The sequence below is a fragment of the Miscanthus floridulus genome, chromosome 14 (assembly GCF_019320115.1).
Source record: "Miscanthus floridulus cultivar M001 chromosome 14, ASM1932011v1, whole genome shotgun sequence".
NCBI lineage: Eukaryota > Viridiplantae > Streptophyta > Magnoliopsida > Poales > Poaceae > Miscanthus > Miscanthus floridulus.
The window spans coordinates 8303859-8331282 of record NC_089593.1 but is presented as its reverse complement, the minus strand read 5'-3'; the positions used below and the strand labels follow the sequence as shown (position 1 = coordinate 8331282).

At 44.9% G+C, this 27424-nt stretch overlaps 4 protein-coding genes across 11 annotated transcripts; 2 read left to right on the top strand and 2 right to left on the bottom strand.

Moving 5' to 3' along the window:
- Positions 1–1095: 1095 nt before the first annotated feature.
- On the bottom strand, positions 1096–8309 carry LOC136504379 (inactive poly [ADP-ribose] polymerase RCD1-like). Of its 2 annotated transcripts, XM_066499298.1 has the most exons (10): positions 7962–8309; positions 6008–6273; positions 4403–5459; positions 4072–4313; positions 3912–3991; positions 3571–3699; positions 3379–3474; positions 1925–2693; positions 1560–1856; positions 1096–1452 (listed from the first exon to the last, which is right to left on the bottom strand). In XM_066499298.1, the coding sequence occupies exons 3-10, from the start codon at positions 5353–5355 to the stop codon at positions 1418–1420; spliced, it is 2601 nt and encodes an 866-aa protein (XP_066355395.1). In that variant the 5' UTR covers positions 5356–5459; positions 6008–6273; positions 7962–8309; the 3' UTR covers positions 1096–1417. The 2 variants fall into 2 exon arrangements, with proteins under 2 accessions (XP_066355395.1, XP_066355394.1); XM_066499297.1 differs by lacking the exon at positions 6008–6273.
- Positions 8310–10747: 2438 nt separating this feature from the next.
- Positions 10748–15161, bottom strand: LOC136504417 (protein DWARF 53-like). Of its 3 annotated transcripts, none has more exons than XM_066499334.1 (4): positions 13799–15161; positions 13312–13546; positions 12607–13183; positions 10748–12516 (listed from the first exon to the last, which is right to left on the bottom strand). In XM_066499334.1, exons 1-4 carry the CDS (start codon positions 15004–15006, stop codon positions 11192–11194), a joined length of 3345 nt encoding a protein of 1114 aa, XP_066355431.1. In that variant the 5' UTR covers positions 15007–15161; the 3' UTR covers positions 10748–11191. The 3 variants fall into 3 exon arrangements, with proteins under 3 accessions (XP_066355431.1, XP_066355432.1, XP_066355430.1); XM_066499335.1 differs by having other exon boundaries at positions 10748–12513; XM_066499333.1 differs by having other exon boundaries at positions 10748–13183.
- Positions 15162–22276: 7115 nt separating this feature from the next.
- Positions 22277–24794, top strand: LOC136505505 (uncharacterized). Of its 5 annotated transcripts, none has more exons than XM_066500670.1 (4): positions 22277–22629; positions 22729–22807; positions 23155–23218; positions 23308–24794. In XM_066500670.1, exon 4 carries the CDS (start codon positions 24127–24129, stop codon positions 24607–24609), a length of 483 nt encoding a protein of 160 aa, XP_066356767.1. In that variant the 5' UTR covers positions 22277–22629; positions 22729–22807; positions 23155–23218; positions 23308–24126; the 3' UTR covers positions 24610–24794. The 5 variants fall into 5 exon arrangements, with proteins under 5 accessions (XP_066356767.1, XP_066356765.1, XP_066356766.1 ...); XM_066500668.1 differs by having other exon boundaries at positions 22279–22644; XM_066500667.1 differs by having other exon boundaries at positions 22280–22655.
- On the top strand, positions 24616–25650 carry LOC136502969 (uncharacterized). The gene has a single exon (XM_066498205.1). It carries the CDS (start codon positions 24616–24618, stop codon positions 25648–25650), a length of 1035 nt encoding a protein of 344 aa, XP_066354302.1.
- The last annotated feature ends 1774 nt before the right edge of the window (positions 25651–27424 follow it).

Below are 27424 nucleotides of genomic sequence, written 5' to 3'. Positions count from 1 at the left end.
CGGGAAATCATTTTTAGAGACGGCTCCTAGCTAATTGCCTGCCGCTGCTAAAGATCATATTTATAGTAGTTTGATACTAAGAAAAACGCAATGTTGATTGAGCCTCAAGTATTTTTTACATAACACTGCCACTAGTTTAATTAGCAATTGCTTTCTCGCACCAAAAAAAAATGCTTGCCACCACTATCACAAAGAGTCTACCAAAGCCGGTAACCCATCCCTAACTTGCATCTGTCCATGGCGCAGGAATCAGGATTAGACGACAGGCCAAATAAGAAAACTGATGATATACATATACTGCACGTGGTCGAAATCAAGATACGTATGTACTAACACATCATCGAAGTTAATTGTGTAGACGACTATATGTAATAATATATAATAGTCACAGGAGAAGAAAAAAATGGTAGTACTATCTTGCATTGCATTGCTACCCAACGTACTTAGTTGAATGGATCCTAGTAGTCCTGTCGATGCATGCATGAGCATGGCGGTCCGGTGGCAGGGCGACAGCAAGTCTTCGTGACTTGAGACTGATTTAATTTGCAAGGCAAGCAAGTGGCCGCCGGAGCACCATCTTGCACGCAAGTACGTGTGTTTCGTCAATGTGCACGTTGTGCATTGAAAAAGAAAGCGAAGCCTAGGAAAATCATGTGTTTTTCTCTTTTTTATGCGACGTGCGATGCCTTAAAAAACGCGTGCGTCTGCTAGCTAATAACGTATGGACTTGCGTCATTTAACGATGAAAACAGTTACCCAACGACGTCATCATTTTTGCAAAAAGAAAAAGGAAAAGGAAATATATATATATATATATATATATATATATATATATATATATATATATATATATATATATATATATATAATATTTACCTTCTGTAGTCCTATCCAGTGCAATTGTTGGCCGCCAGCAGGTGGGTCTGTGAGACCATAGCAGCACTTCCCACACATTTTCCTGTATTTTCACAACATTATCTCCCAATATCCATGCATGAGAAGAACCAGGCCATTGGCAAATTCATCACAACTACTGCCAAGCAACGGGCAAAGCAAGCACAACACGAGACCAACGACCAGCAGCAACCATATGCATAGGGATCAAAGAGGGTTTATTGTTCAGAAGAGTCGACAGGGTGATTCCTGTCCTAGGGCATACATACACCGATACATACATTCCCACCGGCTTACACCACTGCTACAACCACACGCGTACATGGAACCGGCCGGCAATCATCACATGCATGTACAGAACAAGGGTCTGATCCAACGGGAACCACGCAGTTTTAAACACTGCTGCTGCTCTAACGCCCGCCCTTCTCTCGCAGAGTTGATAGGGCGACAAGGGCGCTCGCTGCCCCAGTAACATGGCTGCTAGCATCAAGGCCTGGAACAGATAATTTACCCTGTGAGCCAGTTACGCAGCCTGTTCTTTCTTTGGCTCCCCAGTTCCTGCAGCCACCACACACCAGGCATTAGCATTAGTAGTCGAAGCAACGAAATGAAGCACTAATGCTAATCAGTTTCATATTCCAGACTAAGAGTTTCAGGCACCATACTTGGTTTAGGAGCATCATAGGTCTTAGTGGCGACACCCTCGCCTTGAGAGCGACTACTTTCTGGCATTGTATTAACTATCGCAGATTCATGGCGCTTTGGAGTTTTATTACTTGATGCTGGACCATCATGGCCATTTGGTGTGATACTCAGTGCTAGAGAATCACAGCCCTTGATGCTCGTATCAGCTATCACAGGTTCATGCAACTTTGGCGCTTTACTTGGTGCTAGACTTGGCTTGACACTCGGCGCCATAGAATCATGGCCCTCGATCTTCATGGATGGTGATTTTCCATGGCCTGCACATAAATGACAACCTTAATGATCCATACATGGTAGGCAGCAATCGTATTGCACAGAGGCTTACCTGGTGCAAGAACTGGAGGTATGGCAACCAGGGTCGAACTGTTCTGGCATTTTACTAAATCACGAGGTGATGGGCTTCGTGACGCAATACCAAGTGAAAGGAATTTCTGGCCTTCAGGTGTCATTCTTGGTGCAGAATTGAGTTGTTTCACACCTGTACTTTTGGAATTTCCAAATGACAAGCTTGGTACAGCAGATTCATAGCCCTTAGGAGTGACGCCTGGAGCAGAAACTCCATGGGTTTGGGAGGTATTAACTTGTGCTAGAGAAGCATAACCAGGACGTCCTGTGGTTGGTGTGCTAGATTTGCAAACTTCCCGACCAGGAGGTGAAGAGCTTCCAGAAATTGTCCTCAAAAGACCTTCATGGACTATAGGTGCCACTCTTCCTACAAAGGAATCTTGGTTTTTGGCACACGAGGTTGCAGAGTTTCCAGGTGGCAGCATCTGTACAGGATCTCTGCGCTTGGGTTCTGCACTTGTAGAAGCCCCACACATGGCAACAGCATAACTAGATGTTTCTGGCACACCACTTGGTGCCAGACAATCTTGACCTTTGGGCACCATATCTGCTGCAAGGGTATCACATCCTTTGGTGCTAAGAACTGTGGCATGTTCTGACACAGCATTTGGTGCATGTGAATCAGCATGGTTAACCCTCAGAGTTAATGAACAATCTCCACCTGCCTTATCCAAGGATAATTGTTCTGGTGCTGCCATTACAGAATCACTAGACACTGCTTCAACAGAAGGCTTGTACCACAATGATGGCTGCAAAAAGAAGCCAATAAGAAAGTGACGCTAGATGCCAGTAAGAAAAAAGGTAGTGCACATTACTTATTTGGAACACTTAAGATCATCCTGAGAAGAGTAAAGAAAATATTATACGACGGCGGGACAAACAGGTTATTTCAAACCCTTACAAACTGGTCACTCATCAAGTCTAAGCAAGTGGAGCAAGGAAGGATAAGGAAGGTTTTGACTAGACCGATAAACCATTGGTTGAACACCCCTATTTGGAACAGTTTCTCTTTGCACATAACCACTAGTGCTCAAGTGGCATGAAGCTGTTTGGTAATTTCCTATCAATCTCGCTTACCATGAACCATCAAACAATTCAACTATTAGAAATGTTAAAAGCAGATTAAGCATGTAACAGCCTTGTTATGACTAATTTGCATGTCCATACTATTCATGAGACACAAATCAATTGCTTTTGCTTCAAAAAAGATACAGGTTTGGGTTTGAAAACTGAAAAGAAGCCTTCTGTTATGCAGCCAGGCTCATGCAATCAGCATTTAGTAAAACAACCTTTAACAGGTTATTACGGTGAAATTGGGAAACAAAATTTGTTACGAAGTCCTTCCTATACAAGCTTGAACTTGCATAACACAAGCCTTGAAAGGTTCCTCAGGTTTGACATGAAACAAGAAAATGCACGCAACTATGAACTTACACAGTAATGAAGCTTCTTCAAGGCCTCCAAAAGTACTTTCTCTCCAACTATTATTATCATTTTCTTCACCATTTCTTCGCGAGTTATTATGCTTTCCTGTCATGTGGAAAGATTGAAACGGTGGTTCAGCACACACCATACAAACCACAATAAGAACCTACCTTATAACTTAACTTTTCAAGCTGATAGTACCTTCAGCTCCTCATAATGATGGAAGAGAAGCTCCCTTGCCACTAATGATATATTGTCTTGAATAACTGCAAACAGAACTCTGAATGATATCCATGGGGAAGTTGGTCCTTCACCTGTTTCACACATTACCTGCAAACAGATTGTTTGGTTGGATAAATGGAATACTACCGTACACGAAAGCTAAAATCATTTTCCGTTGCAAGGTGCAGAGGGGGGATCATTGAATGGCAGAGCTGATATGAGAGCAAGTTTCTGTTGTCCCATGGTAATCAGTATTCAATAGACATGCATCTAACAGGAAAACCGATGGTGAACAAATAACAAGATTCAGGTTGCCTCACAGGTTGAAGTGTAGAAATATCCATTCCAACTTCCTTTAGTGATGGGTTAAACCATAAACCCTTCAAGTCAAGCAAATAATCTGAAAATAAGGGCACCAAATAGATTGTTAAGACTAAATTTCTCAGTATGACATGATAAAGGTCTTATTAATCATCTTACTTCGAACTTTTGGGACAAGCTTGAAACTAACAAGATATTCTATACGGATGTGAGTGCTCAGATGTGATGGCCACATCACATAACACTTTGGGTTTGAACAATCATCAACACCAGAATCATATATCTCACTGCTTGGAAAAGACTCTTGTGATCCAGGTTCAACAGCTTCCACATTGCCCAATATCACACGGCACAGCAACATATACTGCACTCCTTTTTCGTCAACATCGCAAAGACCAACACTGAAACAATTAACATGTGGCGTAAACATAATATTGTATTAAGCAAATACAAAACAGTAATCACAAAAACAGGGTTAAGGAGAACACACCTGGTAAAGGCTCGGTTTTCTGGTGAAAGATATACACCAGCACTCAAACCTGCTTTCTCAACAGGATTTGCAGTGGTACCCAAACCATTAATAAGAATCCTAACTATGTCACTCTTCCTAGATCCTAGCCATCCATACTTAACATTTGCATCACCACGTGCTTCTTTAGTTGATTTCATCTGTCTTTCAAAAGCTTCAAATCTACATTGTGCGGTGATATCGTTTGGAGAGTAGCGGTGGACATGAAGTATGTTATTCGGTGTTGCAAACGGACTCATACCAGAGAGAAAAAGGTTCTGGACAAATAGAAAGCCTTCGCTGCCTCTTTCCACAGATGCGATCTTCTTGCGCAAGACATCCACAGTAGAAGGTTTTTGAGGGACTGGGGGACTAGATTCAAGAACAACTTGCTTGACCACTTCAGGTAGAGAACTCGCGACCTTATCTAACATTATTCCCTGTGAAGTGCTATCAACATTGCCAGAATCCTGTTTGGCCATTTCATCACTTTCCTCATCAAAGAACAGAGAAGGAAAGAAATGCTTGCCAGTGTCATCAAACCAGGCAACAGACCGCTGCTTTCTGGTTTTTAGGTTGACCAGGGTCATTGACAAGAAATCAACAAGAATTGGTTCATCATCCATCACTGACACAACACTTGATTTATTTCCTTTGAATTCATCGATGAGGGACTTCATTATTTGCTCTGGAAAATTGTGCCATGAACCCTTTTTGTAATACATGACACGGCTTGGCGCTCCACTCTTCAGAAAATTGACACAATCATTGGCAAGGTTAGGTCGAGTGCAGCAACAGTTGCAGCGTTTAGCAAATGAATCGAATGAGGGCCCATTCTCAGATTTGACACGGCGAGATTTGCAGTCTTTTGACAGGCAGTCATCAACAAGCTTCCGCTTCAAGCACAGGGAATTGGATTCTTGCAGAGATGCCATGAGAAACCTTGCTTCTAACTCCAAACAAATATGGAAACAAGAAAACTAAGCCCTAATATATATACAAGTTACAGGTCTCCCTTCATGTCGACATCTCAGAGGTCCTGTATAAGATAATGAATGAATTTGTCTCAAGCAGAAAACACAGTTCAATATTCTAGAAGTTCGCGAAATAATAAATGGAACATTAGTAACAGTGACGCTAGCATTCATAAGTCATAACACAAAAACTAAGTGGATAAGGAAGATCAATTGCATATAGCAAGCATCAATCATGCAAATAAAGGGTCTAATTAAGTTGTTTTTTAAACAATGAATATCACAATCTATGAGCATCAGGCAGTGTGTCTATGATTGTTTTCTCCTAAAAAGGATCCCAAGCAGGTATATCAGCTCCACAATTAGTTGTTGAAGCTTGGCCTAGAAACAAGTTGACAGCAGGAGCACAAACTTTGCATGAGCAGGGTCTGGATTACCACTCTATGGTAACACTGTCAAATATTTATGCATTACCATTTTCCAACCTTTAGAATTTAAAAAACAACACCACAACTGATTGAAGTAATAAGGATATCGCATTTCAATTCCCATCAACACAAAAGCATCATCTTGAGTTGAAATTGAAGATGACAGACTAACTTAAACTTCTCACCCGCTAGAAACATGAAGGTTTGGTGCTGTTTACTCACACTCCTGTCCATACAGTGTGCCAGTCTAACCTGCCTCTCAGTTGATGCTTGCAAGATTCCATCCTGCAACTGCAAGGTTGGTACTGGTGGCTAGACAGTGCTTGCAGTCTGCAAATCAATAAGGCTCGGCAAACAACTCATAGTAGCCCAATTACTCAGTAAATCCTACTCCCATATGGCTAAGGTGAGTGGGGTGGTTGCCTAAGATGGGCCAACACTACCTCCACACCTGAGAAAAGGGGCACCATAAGTATTTTGTAGGATAGACCCGAATCTGAAGGAGTAATGGCTCAAAAATGGGCATCAAGTACCAAAACAGGGGGGGGGGGGGGGGGGGGGGGGGGGGGGGGGGGGGGTGCTATGGGACCAACTCAGCTTTATTCCAATCACACGACATGTGGTAGAATGAATCGACTATCTCATCTATTTGCCATTTGTCATGTTTTGAAGAAAGTATATCAACAGCCAAAAAGGTGAGGAGGTCCCATATGATTTATTTCTTGATACCAAATAATATTCAGCAATCAGTGCGATATTTGATAATTGACCCAATTTTCTGGCACTCAAGAGTGCAAAAGCACAACATAGTAGTAAAATGCTCTTAGTGCTGGCATAAATAGCATTTACCAATAGGGGAAACCTTGAAGATTCAATCTCTGCGAGCAATATTAAGCCATGACAATCGAAAGTTTTAAGAATATATGGTGCACATACCAATAATTGCTTCCAGTTCCAGTGCAATAATTCATTTTCCATGTGCTAAACATAACACGGCAAGCGGTTTAAAACTGATCATCAAAAGGATCAAATCCGCTCTGATGATACACACAGCATTTATCAACTCAACAAGTGGAACATGTGAACAAAAATGGAGCTAATAGAAGTAACACACAGAAACAACAAGTCTAGCAGTTTTTTTGGTGCATCCGTTGCATGATGTTATGCAGGCCCTACAGTATTCATCTCTGCTCAAACATATCAAACGAAATTCTGAAGGAAATGCCACCTCCACCAAATAGGTAAAAACAAAGGCATTTTGAACAATATCTAATGCTGTAGCTTGCGACAAGTGGGTAAACCTTACTCTGGCATCTCAACGACAGACCATAAGGTTTTGAACAATATCTACATGGCTTTCAGTTTGGCCAATGGCATATGAAACAATTGCCCATGCAACTACTTGCGGCCCAAGAAATCCTTTTCCCATAGATTCACAACACCAATCATCGAGGTAAATCAAATTCAGTCCCAAATCATAAGAAACAGAAATAAAAGTGTGCATGACATTAAACATTACCAGATCAGGTGAAATGGAGAAGAGACTGCTGGTATTTCAGCCTTGCTTCTCCTCTCAGGTCCTAAAAAAAACAGACGGAAGGGATTCCGTTTTGTACTGACTGCATGTTTAAGTCAATAAATATATACAGACACATGAGCAAAACTCTATTTTTGAAGCAAAGTTTCAGTGCTGCAAGCATCCAAACGCTAAAAAAGTCATCAACGTACAAATAACTCTTCATACATGGAACTCTAAAGGACGTGCCACCTTAAGGACCCAGCCTAGTGACCTAAATAGTCTAATAATAATAAATTTATCCCCATAAATGGGAATGCTAAATCTGTGATTACGCGATTTGAACTAGAAACCAAACTGGGGTAACCAAAACGAGCACCAACAATACACTACACATGTAGGAGTATAATCGTATATTATTATTCGACTGGACAGGAACAAATGGGAAGAGAAGTTGGCGGAGGAGCATATTGTTTGTACGGTAAGAAGAAGAGACAAGAAGCCGCCAAGCTTCGCTGAGACTGGTACAACAACAAGTGGCAATACTCTGAAACACCACAGAACAATCTATAGTACATGGATTTCGCAGATGGCATGGGAGAAGTGAGTGGGCGGGTGCTTACGAAGGGAGTGAGGTGGGATTTGAGATGCCCATTTTGCAAGCGTCGGGGGAGTGGTAGAAGCGGGAGGAGGTCTCGAGGGCTGGTGACTCCCTCTCTCACGCCCCCAGTGCTCTTCTACAACCGACCGAGCCCAGGATGCTATAGTATAGGGTTTGGGGTACCGGCTGCCTAAGCAAGGCGGCAAGGCGAGGCGATGCTCCGGGGTCCTGACTGGTGGGGCGGCTGCGATGTGAATCCGGCGGTGAGGTGGCAGCGGGCGGCGAGGTGTCGGGGTCTGGATAGACGGCGGCGGCGGCGAGGGAGACGGTGGCACAGGGGATTTGGTTTTTCTGTGTAAATCCAGATGTGTTGGGTCGCCGTCGCCGACGAGGGGAGGAGGCAATTGGTCTGGGCCGTTAATTCGTTGGGCTGAGAATGCCCTCTGTCTCTCTCTCAGGTCCATGATTTTCAGGCCGCTGGTTCGTTGGTATCTACTGTCCTGATTTTCATTTTCAGGCCCACGAATCCACGATGTCTGTTGTGTGATCAGGGCCGGGCCTCATGATCTTGTCACGTACAGCTTATGCGCCCTCACCTTCAGCATCTTGGCGACCACATTTTCGTTTTCAGCAAAATCGTGCTTGACGGCCTTCTCATTGATGCTCTCAAGATCACCAGGCTCAGAGTGTCCAGACCTGACTGGATAGCATAAATCTCTGATTTCAGATGCTTTACATCGAAATCCAAGATCTGATAGCTCTAGCACTTCAGGCATTTCCAAGCTAGCAAGTTTCTAAAGGTCTGATAGTTGGCTCTAAAAATCATCAATTTCGGAACGAATCGACTGTATTCTTAAGAATTGGACCAATGCATGAAACCTAGGACCACAAACAGCACTTCGGTTTGCAGGAATCATTCCTGAACTGGAGACCCAACTTTGTACTTTTGGTTTATTGGCACGTAATACTTGAGGAAAGAAACCAAGTAATTAGTTGCTTTCTAACAAAATAGTGCCCATCCATGCTGGGCGTCCTGTCCATGCCAGCCCAACGACCGCCTCTTATCTGCTCATCCACTCGCTCTCAACCATTCTAAAAAAAAACTCACCTCACCGTAGCGCCATGGTGCTCCGCAGCGCCGCCTCGGCGACCACGCTCTCCACTATGCCTCTCTCTCCACCGCCTCCGCTCCGCTAGCCGGCATCTCCACCGCGCCAGAGTGCGGCAGCCGTCTTCCTCTCCACATGCCTCTCGCCCACCGCGGCCTTCTAGAGCGTGTGGACCTGCCGTGGCCTTCTCCACCGGGCCTGCCGCGACCTTCTCCATCGAAGCAACGAGCTCTACACCGATAAACTCCATGCCCAGACGAGCCTCCATTCCGAAACAGCAAGGATATATTGCACTGAAAGCGCATGTTTCAAGCGTATGTTGCAAGTGTTTCATGCGGATGTTGATGTTCACATGTTTTAATGGTTGTACACGTATGTTACAAGCTTCTGTTCCCAATGTTTCATAAGTTTTTTTCCTGACGTCCGTTATAAGTGTGTTTATTTGAATGTTGCATATATTTCACATTTATGTTAAAAGTGTTTTATCTGGATGTTGTATATGTTTTACAATGGTTTTCAAGTGTTTTTCATGTGTTTTTGTAAGTGTTTTAGATGCATGTTTTAAGTATTTCATCTACCTTCAGACGTATATTATAGTTGTTTGCATCTGGATGTTTCAAAAATAGATCGGGTGTTACATCTCCCTCCTCACTTTCTGTTGCCTCGCCTCGTTGTCTCCTCCTCCTCCCAGCGTTAGCAGGTAATAACAGTGAATTAATAAAGTGAACCAGTCTCCTCACCTGGAAGCTTAATTAAAATACCAATCAATCATAATCAATTTAACTGCAAACTAAGTCCTGTTTTCCCTCACTAAGTGAATCACAGCCCAAAGAAGATATCATAATCCTTCGAGAGCAACAATCATGCGAAGTTAGACAAACCGAAGATAATGAGCCTAACAGAAAATGAAGCATTGGCTGAGGGAAATCACATGTTGTCTCAAAAGGAGAAGGTACAAAAAAAGAACCTTGAAATTTGCAAGTTCACCAAATTACAGAAATTCTGTATGTATGTCTTGATAAAATTCTTCAAAACTTTGTCCAGTCTGTTCATCTGTGAACTGAACAATGTTGAAGAATTATTTATTAGCCTGTGTCCAAACAATTGAAGAAAATAAGCATCTTACTGCAATCTCCGTCACTAAGAGTAGATAATGCAAAAGAGGAACCCTAACGGTCATCAATGACGTCCAATACAACAGATACTCCTTAACAGTTCAACACTACAAATTTCCAGATACTACCGAATTGTAAGAAGGTAATTAATAAATGATAGCCAAGACATATTCCAATTTTCAAATATTGGATGCACTTTTAACAGTTATGAGAAAACACCAAAAAGTTCAGCAACATTAGCAGATCAAAGTTCCAGGCGGTGTTCTTATCACTGTATGCTTCCAGTAGGAGTTCTGAAGACAACATGAAAGAACGTGCAACCAGTGGTAGGTCTCAGAGTAGAGAGTTAGCTCACTGACAACAATTTCACAAGATCTTTAATGCAAAATTACTTCTAAACTCCATGTTCGCTTAGGCTTGTTTGACTTATAAGCCGTACTTTTTCAGCCAACGAATAGTATTTTTCTCTCACACTAAATCAGCAACAGTACTTTCAGCCATGGCTTATCAGAGGAGTGTGTCACAAAGAGGCTTGACCAGCCTAGCAAAACAGCACCACAGAAACAATGCAAGTTGTCGGCCAGTTTGAACACATCAGGATATGGAATTCCACATGAAAGGCCATCACGGCCTTACAAATGCCCTTACAAATACATTAACAAATATATACACACGTACGAGCAACAATGCAATTTATTGAGAACCATCAATAAGAGGGACGACCCATGATCACAATACATCTTGTGATGCTTTGAAGTAGCCAAGGGGCCAGGACGTCATGATCTGATCACAGACCCTACCTAATCTGCGAAGCCCCCAAGTCATCGACTTCAACGAGTAGCTTGCTAGACTACATACGTACGCACATACTACAGCTTAATTACTATTATTTTTAAGCGACCAAATAATGATATGATGCTATACTAGTACGCTACTATATGCTACTATGCACTATGGTGGGTGGGGTGGGCTAACCAGTACTATAACCACAGACAACCATGCAAACTTTATACAGACACATATCACCATCACCAATCCAGAATTATTCTCGAGGGAAGGAAAGCTCCAACACCATCTTCTTTCACCGGCATTTCATCCTCACAGGCAACCAATCTCAGAGTACAGCTGCTCAAATTCTTACACCTGACTTTCAGCTGCTCAAGGCTCCTGGCAAACACCTGTTCCACCCACGTCCACACAGGCCTCTTCTCATCTGAATCAGATGCCCATGCCGCTGCCAATACTTGCACCATAGCCCCAGCGTCGATCTCCAACCTGCAACCGAAGCCCAGAGTACTGCTCATAGTATTGCTAAACTCCTGCACCATGTCCTCACAGAGTTTGCCAAAGTCAAATGGCTTGAAGTTGATTGACTCGTCCACTGATCGTAAGAGGTTGCCCACAGATCCCTCTGGATCACCGGATGAGTTCTCGTGGCTGCTACTGCTGTCGTCATCACCATCATGGACTTCGGCCTCATCTCCTGGGAGGTTCAAGTCGAATGGAGCACTTGATGTTCTATGCGGTCGCTTTGAAGTGCTCAGTGATTCTGCTGTCTTTTCTTGCCCATCAGAGATGTGGAGCTTCCGCTTGCTGAAAGAACTGGAGTACAAAGATGCTTGACTGTTTTTCAAGGAATGCCTTGAGGAAACTACAACTTTGCCTCCAGGGCCTCCAATGATGTTGGTTGTGCCTGGCTCAACTATGATCTTCAGTTGATGTCCACGAGCTGCCGCAACCTTTTCTTCTGAAAAAGCATTGCCCTCCTCCATCCCAATAGAGGCATTTTGACATCCTTGGATCATTCTTGTAGACAATACCACAATCGAGTCATTAAGGTCAGCCACCCGTCCCCCATGCAAGTCTTTGTACCTGCCAGTCTCCATGGCATGAATCAGGCTCTCCTGAACAAGGCAGTCAGCTTTGTCAACATTGTCAAGGAAGATAACTGATCGCCGCTTCCTTCTCAACTCTTCAGAGATACAGTCGGTGGCATGCTTTCCTCTGAAATTGGGGTTACCCCAGTCATGGAGGCTTAGGTCCAGATATATCAGATTCTCTGAGCTATCGTGCATCAGCTCAGCAACTGCCACACCAACTCTCCGCTTGGCAATGCTATCCGGACCATAAAAACTAAACCATATGTCATTCTTCTTGTTTGCACCACGACGCCTCTCCATTGACCTGCACCGCACAATGGATGCACAAATAGCACTCAAGGCTTCCTCCTGCCTCCCAACAGCCTTAAACAGTTGTTCCATGAGTAGCTTGTAATTGCTCAAATCATAACTTTGTGCTGCGAGGGGTGAAGGCCTCTGCCATTGGCCAGAGGCAGAAGCACCTCCTGAAGCTGCTGAATGCAGAGCACTAGGTGAAGTTTGATCCCAATTTGAGGAACTCCCGAAGCAAGTGTAAGGTTGTACAGAGAAGTGAGGAGGCTTACAATTCAGATCATCAACCTTCTTGGGCATCAGCTGGATCGACCCTTCAGCATCCTTTACATTTTTACACAGTGCAATACTTGAATCCTTGGAAGAAGATCCACGAGGGGTGGCCAACACCAAGTCAGTAGCCACAGGTGCAGCAGATGATCGTGACGCATGATCTTCAGGGTTGTCACAGTTCGATGAGTTGCTATGTTGGGATGGCACAGCCCTATCTTGGAGGGGTTCATCTTCATCACTCTTTGATTGCCTGACTTGCAGGTTCAATACAAGGTCTGCATTCGTTTGGGTGGAAATAGATGGCGCCGAAATACTCTTTGCAGTTGTGTTGGTATGTGGAGAAGACACTGCAGAAGGCCTAATAACCTCCCTTTGAAGTGCAATTGACTGTGAACTTTGGTTTGGATTTGCACATCTTTCCCTCTCAACTCGAACATCAATGTGATGTCGAAATAACTGGCAAGGATCTCTGTTGATCCTATTGCAACCTTGGTGGAGTCGTAGGCAGACCTCATTCCACTTCTTCTTTAGATTCTGTATTTTTGTACTCAATACCATCATCTGATCATCTCTAACCTGCACTGAAGAAAAACTGTACATCTTTTATACCAATCAAATCCAAAAGTATTCATCTATCAGCAAGTTGTACAGGTACCATTCACTATTTAACTTCAAAATTCTAGAAGATAGAAGTAGCCTCACACCTTGAGTGCATCAAACCCATGACCCATCATGCTGCCATTCTGCAGCATGGAAGGTAGACCTTGATGAGCTTCAGCTGTAATGCCACTTCCTCTAATGATAGTCGCAACTTCTTGCTCATATCTATCGTTGCACTGTTGACATCGCAGGGCCTGAGGGCAGGAATTTGCTGTGAGGCTATTTGCTTCGTAGGTATCGCACATAAAACCTCCAAAAGGAACAAACGACTCCATGAAGCTGCAAATTACAAGTTTGAATTGTAAGATCCTGCCGATGCTAATGACTTAATGAGCATAACATTAAACTAGTTAAGAACAGCATCATAAAGTAATCACAGTACTCGTGGTGACAAGCAGACAAAAAAGGAACGTTCGTCCTAGTTCTTGTGATAGACAAGTAATCACAGCAATCGCCGCACATGGATGCACAATAAATAAATAAAAGAAAAGAAATAAACAAGTGATCTGGCGATGGATTGAAAAGGAGTACCTTGTAGTGGCAGGCATGGACAAGGCAGCGACCGTGGTGGCTGGAGCCGGAGGAGGCACGAGTCCGGCCGCAGGGCCGGCGTCGCGCATGGCGGTGATTGGCAGCAGCTGGAGTTCCCAGTCCTTGTCGACGAGCGGGAACTTGGAAAGGAAGGCGAGGTAGGTCTCGTAGGTGGCCGACCAGCCCATGACCCAGACCGTCTGGCGGGCGGCAGCTCTGTGCGTCTCGAGTAGGCGCGTGACCTCCGCCACCACCCGGCGAGCCGCGTCCTGCAGGTCGGCCTCGTCGGGCACCAGGTCCTTGAGGTCACCGATGCTGAAGATGAGGCAAGAACCGGGCGTCGTCGGTGCCGCCGCGACGGCGAGGAGGTCCGCTTGATGATTGACGGGGAGGATGCGGTACGGGGACGCCTCGGCGAAGTCAGCGGCGGCAGACGCGGCCCCGACACCGACGAGCATGGGGTTGCGTCCGCGCGCGAGGATGTCGGTGATGCGGCGGCAGTTGTCCTCCCCCGGGGCGGCCCCCGCGAGCGCGGGCGCGGGCGAGGGGACGTCGGCGTCGTCTGCGGCCGCGAAGCTGCAGAGGAAGAGCGGCGGCGGGCGGGCGCGCGTGGGGAGGCCGCGGCCGAGCAGCGCGGGGCGGAGGATGGCGACCTTGATCTCGTTGCTGCGGAAGCCCGCGTCGGCGAAGACGCGGCTGACGAGCGGGTCGTCGAGGATGGCGAGGACGAGGTGGGAGAGGTCGACCTTGACGGCGTTGGGGGAAGTGGCCGACGCGCCCGCCGCCTGGTGGTGGTGGTAGAAGTGGAACGTGTCCGGGTTGCGCCGCTGATTGGCCTGCGAGCGCTTGATGGCCGACATGAGGGAGTTGGCGACGGGGGGCTCGTGCTGGTCATTGCTGCTGCTGGAGGCGGAGGCGGAGGCGGAGGCGGAGGCTGAGGTGGGGATGGAGGGGAGACGGTCGAGGGAGACGGCGAAGCAGAGGTCGAGCGCCTTGAGCTGGAGGCGCGGCGAGTAGGCGGCGCTGCGGGCGCGGGCGAGCGCGTCACGGAGCAGCGGCGCGGCGGTCGGGGCGAGCAGCGAGGCGATGAGGTGGAGGGAGGTGGTCTGTGCGTGCGCCCGGCGGCGCGCGGAGGCGACGGCGGCGTCGAGGGCCGTGACGGCGGCCGGGGCGAGGCACTGCCGAGCGGCGGGCACCGGCGTCGGCATGGCGACCTGGGCGGCCTGGCGGGGGTTTGGATTGGGATTAGATTTGACTGAGCATGGGGGCCAAGTGTAAAAATGAGAGGAGTAAAACGGGAAATAACGGCAAGGCAGAGGGTGGCTGCGCAAAAAGGTGGAGGCTGCCCTGCCGTTGTTCTTTGCTCCCGTTGAGGCCTCGTTATCCTCCCAAAATTTTACACCCTGTCGTATTGGGCCTTGTTTAGTTCCCTTTAAAAAGTTTTTTCATTCTCTCTGTCACATCAATTTTTAGACGTTTACATAGAGTATTAAATGTAGGTAAAAAAAAATAACTAATTGCACAGTTTAGTTGGAAATCACGAGATGAATCTTTTGAGCTTAGTTGGTCCATGATTGGACAATATTTATCAAATAAGACGAAAGTGCTACTATTCATCGGGTTTAAATTTTCTTTAATCTAAACAAGGCCTTGGTGACGTTCGTTTCTCTTGTAATACATCATTTTTAATTTATTTTTTAGATGAAACAGTGTTTCTCTATCACAGTAAATTAGTTAGAACAGTATTTTTGTTTGTTTTTTCAGCGAAGGGAACGTGGTCATTGAATGTTTGGGCACAGTATTAAATATAGACTAAAAATAACTAATTATACAAATTACAACTATTTTGTAAGACGAATCTTTTAAACCAATTAGTCAATGATCTGATAAAAAGGTGTTACAGTAACACATATGCTGATAATGGATTAATTAGACCTAATAAATTCATCTCACAATTTACTAATAATTTTATAATTTATTTTTTATTAATATCCAACATCTCCGCAACACCTTCTGTAAGATTCGATACGACGCACTAAAACTTTACTCCGAATGAAATGAGTTGGGAACGGGGAAAGGGGGTCTTTTCTCGTTTTTAGTGGAAGGCCTTGTTTAGATCACCTCTAAATTCTAAGTTTTTTTACTCTCTCTATCATATCAATTTTTAACCGCTTGCATGGAGCATTAAATGTAGGTAAAAAAATAACTAATTGCACAGTTTAGTTTGAAATCACGAGATGAATCTTTTAAGATTAGTTGGTCCACGATTAGACATTATTTACCAAATAAGATGAAAGTGCTACTATTTATTGGGTTGAAATTTTTTTCAATCTAAACATAGCCGAAGTAGAGAAAGGCAAAAGAAAAAAATAAATAAATAAATTTGCTTTTTTTGTGCTGGGTGCAGAAGGCTGCTTTTAGCCCAAAGTTTATATGTCATACTATTTTAATAAAATAATAGTATTTTTCTCAAGTAAAAATTAGAGTTAGCTGGTGCTGGTTTGTTGTAAGAGAAAAACACTGTTGACTGATTGAATAAGCGTGGCTTAAACTAAGTGAACACGGCGTTGGTGTTCCTTTTGGGCCCTGGTATTCGTGGGAAATTCGGTGGAAAGCACAGCAGACAGCACCCCCATTCTTCTTTTTTGGCCATCATCACATCACCATCACCTCGCTTTTACCTGTCGATGCCCTGCCCTGCTCTGTTCTTTCTTCCACTGTGAGTCTGTGATGAGAGACTCGTGATCTTTCTGAAAGATCGGCACATAGGTCCTCTCCAAATTGCAACACGTACACAGCGCCCAGTTCCTTCAACACAATCACATGTTTCCGCCCACCGTAGAAACAGCCATTCCCGACAACTAAGGGGTCGTTTCGTGCCACTCTCATCTGATTTAGCTTCGCCACTAATACCTCCGTCCTAGAAAGAATGTAAATCTCACTTTTTGAGGTAAGATTAATATAGGTGTAAAATTACGTATTTACTCCTCCTACATCATTCTCTTCACATGTAGAAACTGAAAAATAATCATTGCTTCTAGAATGTTCTTCTCATGGATAGATAAAGTAGTGGTATTTTAATAGATGGGTCTAACTAGAAAAGTTGGTCTCAAGTCTACAATTACATTCTTTGTGAGACAAGATTTGAAATAGGGATTACACATTCTTTTGGGGACGGAGGGAGTATTGATTATAGGAGTGGCATGGTAGCACGGAGCCGGTGGAGCTAGAAATCATGACTCCACAGCTTCTTTTCTTACTGGTTCATTTTTCACCTCGAAAACCAAAATGGCTCCGCACTACATTTCTAAATAGTGCTATTGCGGTATTTTTCAGGAGGTTGCCGAAGCACCCAAAAGTTATACTCCCTTCGTCCAACAAAACATGCAATTCTAGCACAGTACCATGTTTCAGTATATCATGTTTCAACAACTATAGATAAAAAACTATAAATATTTATAACATTAAATAAATATCATTAGATCAAATATGAAAATATATTTTCATAATAAATTAATTTAGAGTCATAAATACGAATATTATTCACTAAAAATTTGGACAAACGTGAACAACTTTATTTGGCACGCAACCCATAGTTGCATGCTTTCCTTGACAGAGGGAGTAGCGAACAAGGCCTAACCATGTCATTTTTCCTATGAAACTACGTGTACGGAGGTAAAGACGTTTATTTACTCCAGCTTATGCAAGGTCGGCAAGCGCCTATTTTTGAACATATCACGTCATGCAGTAGTAAGAGTAACATGGATAATAAATTATGTGCCAAATATTAGTCTACAACTATCCAATATCGTTTTGCTATAGCTCTTACTCAATTCACGGAAGATTGTACTCCAAGCATGCAATGATATCAGTGCCACACCGATTAATTTAGTTGTATCTCTCTGCTCTACATGCTTTGTTGTTGGTAATATATCGCTTTCGCATTTTGATTGAAAGTTGTGTAACAATTCTTTTCCTTTGGGGTGAAACTTTTCTGGATACAAGTTGTTATTCTTTTAGTATTGTTTTAACTTTGAAAAGTAGAGCTCTTAAGATATAGACACGTATGTTAGTCTTAGTACACATGTCTTGTTCTATTATCAATTTCTTTTGTTGTAAAGATGTGTACTCAAAGATATCAACGTGTATAGACAACACTTTATTAAAAATATAACTGTATTAATAACTCTAGTCAATTCAACGACTACATACGTCTTCCGATCAAAAAAAAAACGACTACATACGTCTTAACTTTCCTTAGCCAAGGACGTCTTGGTGAGTGGACGTAGCAATATGGGGGAGCGCTTGATGGGTGTGGGAGCCAGAAGATAGTGAACGTGAAAGTAGTGCGGTGGCTGCTGCTGACTGTCGAGTGGTGTGGTCGACTTTTGTCCGAAAGGCGCCCCGGCCCTTTTCACGGATAAGCATCTTTTTGTCTTTTCCTTACTCCTCCTCCATTTTATTCCTACCACTTAATAGCATATCGAATAATCTAGAGACAAAGTAGTATATATAAGTTTATAGACAAAAGTCTCACATAGATTAGCGAACTTTTTTTATAAGTTATAATAGCTAGAGCAAACTAGCTATTATTTTTTACAATTTGAGTGATTAAATATTTTACAATAGGCTGTAAGTCTGTAACTAAACTATAAGCTAAGCTATGGATTAGCTAATTAAAGTTTTTTTTACTATTTCCCCTTCACTTCAAATGATAAGTCGTCCTGACTTTTTTAGATACTTAATTTTTATTATAGAATGTACTTAGACGTAGCATAAATCTAGATGCATAGCAAAACAATGTATCTGAAAAATTAAAATAATTTATAATTTAGAATAGAGGTGATAGCAATTTATTTTAATCAATCTAAACAGGGGCCTAGTAGGCTAAGCTCAAAACGTATCTCTGACCCAACAGGATCTATCATAATGTAGCACACCAGCATAGAACATATCATCACCGTTGAGGCATTGACAGGTACCACTCATCCATCCTTCTGGACAAAACTTATACTATTTGCATATTAATGTGTGCAATATAATTGCTAACCAATCACATCTAAGGTCCATGTTGGCTTGTCTTATAATTCATACTTTTCTATTTATTTTTTTAGCTGGAATAGTATTTTTCTCTCACAACAATTCAGCTGGATCAGTGTTTTTTTCAACGAACCAAACGGGGCTAAGGGGAGATATTCTTCAATTAATCCAAACATGTTGGCCCCGAGGTTTTTCTCCTTTCATAACCTGATACATATGTATGGTCTTTTCTTTTCAAATAATCATGCATGGAAGAGTCTAAAAACAACGATCACTCATGACAGGGCTAAGGGGAGATATTCTTCAATTAATCCAAACATGTTGGCCCTGAGATTAGCTAATTAAAGTTCTTTTTACTATTACCCCTTCACTTCAAATGATAAGTCGTCCTGACTTTTTTAGATACTTAATTTTTATTATAGAATGTACTTAGACGTAGCATAAATCTAGATGCATAGCAAAATAATGTATCTAAAAATTTAAAATAATTTATAATTTAAAATGGAGGTGATAGCAATTTATTTTAATCAATCTAAACAGGGGCCTAGTAGGTGCATACATGTGCTCATCAATAGCATCTTTCATGCAATATATATGCACAGGGGACATGGCCACTTGCCCATCACATCCTGGCGGTGCTCCGTTGGGGCGCGGGAGCCGAGGCCTGTTTAGATGTAAAAAATTTTGCAAAATAACTACGGTAGTGTTTTCGTTGTTATTTGGTAAATAGTATCTAATCATAATTTAATTAGGCTTAAAAGATTTGTCTCGTGAATTTCGTCTAAACTGTGTAATTAGTTTTATTTTTTATTTATATTTAATGCTTCATGCATGCGTCCAAAGATTCGATGTGACAAGAAATATGAAAAATTTTGTAAAATTTTTTGCAAACTAAACCGGACCCGAGGAGCAAACAGAAGAGTGGGCGCGGGAGTGAGGAAAACAAGCCAACTGTCAGATAGGGACCGAGGTTGACCCCCACGGGGTTAAGAGCGTAGCGCAAGTGGTAGAGCATGCGGCTTGCTTCGTGCCCCTCAGCGGACATTTATTCTTTGTTAATAATTTGACGCTCGTCCCTTACCATAAAAAAATATTCTTCGTTAATAATTTTAGTTGCATCTCGTGCAGATATGCCATAATAGTTAGGTGACGTGTTCACCACGCTTGAAGTCGGGTGATTTTTGAGTATCTCTCAGCTGCGTTCGTTGTGTCTGTATCCGAAAAGATACTACCGCTGTACTTAGATGAGAGGAAAAAAAAAGAGCCAGGAGTTGAGATTTAAGGGCCTCACAAAGTTAAGTGCTTAATAGGAGTCTTATTGTACCTATGTTTATGATTGAGCCCTCAAATTTTAGTATGAGAGCTTGTTTGAAAGCTGTTGCTCTAAGTGTATAGACATAGGTCTTATCTAGATCAGCTGTTTTTTTAAGCTGTAATAGCTAGAGCGGGCTAGCAAATATTTTTAGTAATCTGAGTGGTTAAATGGTTTAAAATAGGCTATAACTAAACTATAAGTTTGGCTATATGTCTGGATTAGCTAAAAAAATTTATCTAGAAAAATCAAAACGACTTATAATCCGGAGTGGAAGAAGTACTAATTTATTTTAATCAATCGTCATGTACGGTAGGCTAAGCTCAAAACGTATCTCTGTGGGCCCCTACACGATCTATCGTAATGTAGCACTAGCATAAAACACATCGTCACCATTGATAACTACCACTCATCCATCCATCTGAACAAAGCTTACACTATTTGCTTATTATTGTGTGAAATAGAACTATTAACCAATCACATCCAAGGGAACATATTCTTCAATTAATAATCCAAACATGTTGGTCACGAGATTTTTCTCCTTTTCATCACCTGGTATACATATATGGTTTTCTTTCAAATAACCATGCATGGAAGAGTCTAAAAAAAATAAAACGACGACTCATGGATGGAAGGAATATGTAGTGCCCAAAAAAGTGCTACAGTACCCATTACTTCGAATCTTGCGATACGTGTATAGAGCATTAAATGTAGACGAAAAAAAAACTAATTGCACAGTTTGGTTGCAAATTGCGAGATAAACATTTTAAGCCTAATTAGTCTATGATTAAACACTAATTGTCAAATAAAAATGAAAAGTGTTGCAGTAGCCCAAAATCTAAACTTCACACAACTGAACACGCGCTCATTATCAGGATGCAAATAGGCAAAAAAAAAAAAATGGAGTTGGACACACCGTCGACCGATGGATGATGTTGCGTTGCGTGTCCACGCACCTGGCCAACCACCATCCATTCCAATGCTTTGTGCTTGTGCTTGTCAGCTTGTGTGCTTTCCATGGATCCCGATCCTTCCTTTCATCTCATCAAAATGCATGACACCATGCATCCGAGTTGCTTTCACACATACCATCCTCTCCTCTTCTCTTCTCTGGGTATACATATATAGTACACTTGTTTACATAATGCTATTCTACAATAATGACTTATTAGCTTGTTGATGCACAAAGTTATATTACTGCCATGCAACACACTTTAGGCCCTGTTTAGATCCAACCCCAAAACTTTACGCCCTATCCCATCGAACGATCGACACATGCATGGAGTATTAAATATAGACTAAACAAATAACTAATTGTACAGATTGCGACTACTTTGCGAGATGATTCTTTTAAGCCTAATTAGTCCATGATTTGACAACAAAGTGCTACAGTACATGCATGCGATAATGATGGATTAATTAGACTTAATAAATTCGTCTCGCGGTTTACTGGCGGATTCTGTAATTTGGTTTTTTTATTAGCATCCGAACACCCTATGCGACAGCCCCATGTAATATCCGATGTGCCCAAAACTTTACCGCCTGGATCTAGACAAGGCCTTAGTTTGCCTAATATGTTGTAGTAAGATTAAAGCTACCAGATAGATAGACAGACAGATAAAGACACCATTGTGATAACTTCTTTGTTCCTTGGGTGACAGCACCACAAAAACACTACTTCATCCATCCCTAAATGTCTGTCATTTTCGCTTACCGAGAAACAACATTGACTAAGAATATATTAAAAAATATTAATATTTATGATATATAATTAGTATCATTGATAGATATTTGAATATAGTGTTTTAATAAATTTATTTGAAGATAGAAATGTTGCACGTATTTTCTATAAATCAAGTTAAAGTTATCGACATGTAAATCGTGACGATAAATATTTAAGGACAGAGAGAGTACGTGTATATCGTGCCCATGCAATTATTATCTATCTATATATTATTTTATTTTTATTATTATATCTCTAATCTTGGTGATTATTATTATATTTGAACAGTACCTTCTGATTCCTTAGACTCAGTTCACTGCTCATCCACAGTGAACCACCACCAGCCATTCGATCCTGCCTCCTTGCGCTGGATGGCCGCCACGCGCCTCCTGCTTGCTCCCCAGCCCGCCATCGACGCCAGGCCAAAAAGAAAAAAGAAAGGAAAGAAAGAACTCCGCCTCGCGTGCCTGCATCGCCGCCGCGACGGGAGCAGCCACCTCCACCGGCTGTGCCACGGCGGCGCAACGCGGCACCGCACCAGCGCCGACGCGACGTCGCCCCGCACCAGCGAGCCTGGGGCGGCCCCAGCACACAGCAGCGCCGGATCTCGCCCACGCATCAGCTGACGAAGAGGCGGCAGGCCAGCGAGGCAGTGCCGGCCGAGAAGATGGTGGCGCTGGATCTCGCCCGTTCACCTGCTGAGGATGAGGCGGCGGGCCAAGGAGATGGTGCGGGTCGACGGCCAAGGAGGCGACGGTAGCCATCGTCGATGTCGGGGCCCGGTTGATAGCCATCGTGCTTTTCGACTCTCCGAGCCTCTGGTGTGAGTGTTTTGAACGTGTTTGTGCCTTTCAGGTATTTGATGAAGTGGTGGTGCCGTGCTCTGTGCCTTCGTGCAGCGATCTCGCGGCGGCGGCCCACGACTAACACCATGGTGAGTTCATTTCTGTTCTGCTTACAATTGAAAAGCTCCGGTTGTGCCAGTCTGCATAGCTGCTTACATCGATGTGATTACAGTGCCAAGTAATAGATTCTACTAACTGAAACTACAGATCATTGGCACTTGCTCAAAATACAGATCGAAAAAGTTGTGTATTTACATCTGCTGCGTTCTATAGATTGAAAATGCAGATCTGCTTTGCCAAACTTCATTCAGTCAAAATATGTAGATTATTTTTGAATTACGAACTAAATAGCTGCATCACCACATTAGTTATTCCCAAGTTTGATGGATGAGTCTTCTATCTGTTTCGCAATGCTATTGCTTCGACGGACACTTAGCGGGCGGCCACTGCTGTCAGCGGAGCGGCTCTTTCGGCACATCGCTTGCCACCGCGCCAGGCAGGTTCAGTGTGTTTGCTCTCCCTTCACACGTTGGTTATTCAGATAGTATAGGTGCTAATGAAGTGATTTGTGTGTGTTCATTTTTCTCAGACAGATACTGCGACTTGCCGAGGCAACTGACGTGCAAAACCTGAAAATTATTTTATCTACTGACAGCCTATTTCGATTGATGTCCATGTGCACCTGCTGCGCAAACGAACAGTTTATTTTTATCGAGCCTCATGTGGACATGTGCGTGTTTTTCATGTCGTGTTTTGCAAGTTCTGCCATGCAATCCATCAGGTTCCACCGCTGATTTCAAGCTATTGCCGTGTTACATTGTTTGTGGCTTACACTCTTTTCCTTAGGAATGAATATACAGAAATGCAACAAAACACTGGGTGACACTGCTTAGTGCTGCTAGAAATTTAATATTGTTCATGTTTGTGTATTCAGTATCTCGATGTTTGCAACAATAGATGCACGTTATTTGTGTTGCTTGGTGATGATGCCATCATAAAATTCCTAGCTTCATAGAACAAAGGCGATGTTAGTGTTCCACTTCTCTAATACGTATATGTATGAGTTCGATTGGTGACGGCAAAACTGTTCCATGTATATGTGTCATGTGGGGACAGTCGTACAGCAGACGACGGCGCACCAGGGACGTGCGGCGTGCTGCCGTGCGCGCGGATCGCGCAAGACTGGGCCAGGCCGAGCCAGCCACAGGTGGTTAGCAGGAAAGATAGGATTAGTTGCTATTCTTAGTCCTTAATTCTAGAAGCCGGTTGGCTCTAGTTAGTTAAGCCTCAGGCTATATAGATTTGTATGGGAGACAATTAAAGGAATAAGAAAGATATTACCATCTAATCTCCTATCTCCATCTCTCAATTAAGCCTGCGGCAGGGGGAAACCTCGCCGGAGAAGACGATGGACCGAGGCTACGAGTTGCGTAGCCGAGGGCCAACTATCCGAGGGTTTGAGGCCCTTGACAACCTGGTATCACGATCCCGGCGATCCTCGTCGTCCCGGCCCACCTCCCCACCAACCACCGCGCCCTCTCCTCCACCACCAGCCACCACGTCAGCCTCCCCGGCCTCCTCCTCCGCAGCCTCCTGTGCCGCACCCATGGGCGACAACGGTGACCTCAAGACCACCGTCGAAGCCCTCGCCAAGGCCGTCGCAGCCCTGCACGCCACCGCTGAGACCAACGCCAAGGTGCTGGATGCCAACACCAAGGCCATCGCCGCCCTCATCGCCGAACGGTCATCCTCGTCGGGCGGCAAGCCGTTCTCTGGCGAGCACCACCAGGATCGGCCACCGAAGTTCCAGAAGATGGACTTCCCGCGGTACGACGGCAAGTCGGACCCGCTCATCTTCATCAACCGGTGCGAATCGTACTTCCACCAGTAGCGGATCATGGAGGAGGAGAAGGTGTGGATGGCGTCCTACAACCTCGAGGAGGGTGCCCAGCTGTGGTACATCCAAGTCCAGACGGACGAGGGTACCCCGTCGTGGCGCCGCTTCAAGGAGTTGATCAATCTGCGCTACGGGCCACCCCTCCGCGCCGCCCCCCTCTTCGAGCTCGCCGATTGCTGCCGGACCTTCACCGTCGTGGAGTACCAGGACCGCTTCCAGGCGCACCTTCCCTGCGCCGGTCCCCTCGACGAGGCACAGCGGGTGCAGCTGTTCACGGGCGGCCTCCTTCCTCCACTCAGCCTCGACGTGCAGGTCCAGAACCCGCAGTCCCTCGCGGGCGCCATGAGCCTGGCCCGCCAGATGGAACTGCGGGAGCAGTACACCGTGACAGCAGCGGCTCCGCCCAAGGCAGCACCGCGTGGCCTCCTGCCGGCGCCGCTGCCGCGTCCCATGCTGACCTACCCGCAGAGTTTCAAGCCGGCTACACCCAACGTCACCGTAGAGGGCCGGCCAGTGAAGCGGCTCAACCAGGCAGAGCGACGCCTCGGCCTGTGCTTCAACTGTGACGAGAGGTATAGTCGCGGCCACAACAAGGTGTGTAAACGCCTCTTCCTCTTGGACTGCGCTGTGGAGGACGACGACGACGACAGCGCGACCGCGGACGAGGCCACGCCGGACACAGAGTCCCCGGTCTTCTCCCTCCACGCCGTCGCGGGCGTCCCGGTCTCCGACACGATGCAGGTCCAGGTCGCTTTGGGCACTGCGACTTTCACCGCCCTCCTCGACAGTGGCTCCACCCACAACTTCATCGCCGAGGAGGCAGCACGGCGCACTGGGCTGCCTGTACAGCCCCGGCCGCGACTGACGGGGACTGTGGCTAATGGCGAGAAGGTCGCCTGCCCTGGCGTGATCCGCCGCGCCCTGGTCTCCATCGACAACACCTCCTCCACCGTCGATCTCTTTGTCATGCCACATGCAGGGTACGACATGGTGCTAGGCACCCAATGGATGGCGACCCTGGGGCCAATCGTCTAGGACTTCGCGGCGCGCTCCATGTCCTTCCAGTACCACGACCGCGCCTTCTGCTGGTCGGGTGTGCTGTTGACCACCACGCCGCGCCTCCACGCCACGACAGCGGCCAGTGAGTCGATACTCGACGAGCTCCTGGCCGCCTTCGGGGACATCTTCGCCGAGCCCAGGGGGCTGCCCCCGCAGCGCGCACGCGACCACGCCATCGTCCTCAAGTCGGACGCGGCCCCCGTCGCTGTCCGCCCGTACCGGTACCCGGCGGCCCACAAGGACGAACTAGAGCGGCAATGCGCCGCCATGATCGAGCAGGGCATCGTCCGTCGCAGCGACTCGGCGTTCTCCTCGTCGGTCCTCCTCGTTAAGAAGGCCGATGGCTCGTGGCGCTTCTGCGTCGACTACCACGCCCTCAACGCCCTCACCATCAAGGACGCATTCCCCATCCCTGTCGTCGACGAGCTCCTAGACGAGCTTCATGGCGCGCGTTTCTTCACCAAGCTGGACCTGAGGTCGGGGTACCATCAGGTGCGGATGCAGCAGGAGGACATCCACAAGACGGCGTTCCGCACACATGACGGCCTCTACGAGTTCCTGGTGATGCCGTTCGGGCTGTGCAACGCCCCAGCGACATTCCAGGCCTTGATGAACGACGTGCTGCGCGCCTACCTCCGCCGGTTTTTGCTTGTCTTCTTTGACGACATTCTGATCTACAGCACTACTTGGGCGGACCATCTGCGACACCTCCGCATCGTCCTCACCGTCCTGCGCCAGCACCGCCTCTTTGTGAAGCGTCCACTCCGTCGCCTACCTCGGCCACATCATTTCCGCGGCTGGCGTCCACTCAATTGGTGGATCGGAAAGAAAAATGGCCAACTTCCATCAACGTTACACCACAAACATCACACTCATAGCTTTACAATTCAAAAGCTGTCAAAAGTGACATCTGGGCCCTCACCACCGCATAATTGTAGTGCTTGAAATTATTATTCTGGCATACTCTTCCAAAATAGCATTAGAGGGTCCGAACGTTCATGGATAACTTATTAACTCCTTAGGGCGTCGCTAAAGCGTGGTGTTTTGAACATTTCTCTACCTTTAATACAAAGACGCGCAAATCTTTCGCGTGTTTGAGAAAAAAAATAGCATTGGATTATATTGGTAAAAGTATCGCACTTGCTTTGCCCAAATTATAGACACTATAGACTAATGTTGATTGCTGATCATTAAGATAAAAATGGACTATATATCCTTGATTCATGTGATTCCAAGTTTAATTATTGTGTGTTGTTGCAATGTTAATGTTAGGAATATGAATTATATATTAGTTACATTAGCACCAATATTTAATATATAGTATCATGTGAGCAATCTAACAATATAAAATTTGAAATACTATAGACTCATGGCAGCATGGTTATCTACCAATACTCCAATAGGTAGTCTACATAAATTAAAGTCTTTCTTCTCGAATACGCAAAAGGTTTGTGCATCGCTGTAATTAAGGTAGAAGAGTTTTGAGCTACAACGACGCACTTCGGACACCCTAGGTGGTCTAGAGTTACAACAACAGTCGAACCTCCCTAGTTTCCATGTCCACACTAATTTATTACTCATGGGCTAAATAACCGAAGTAGCAACAGTGAAGTGGCCTAAGAAGTGCCCTTGCGTCACCGCTGCTGGCTGCGATACTCTAGGCCGCAAGCTAGGAAGAGTGTGTACTCAGTGCTTCGACGTTAAGGGCGTTCGACCCGGCCTCGTAGAGCTCCTCGTACACCTTCTTTTT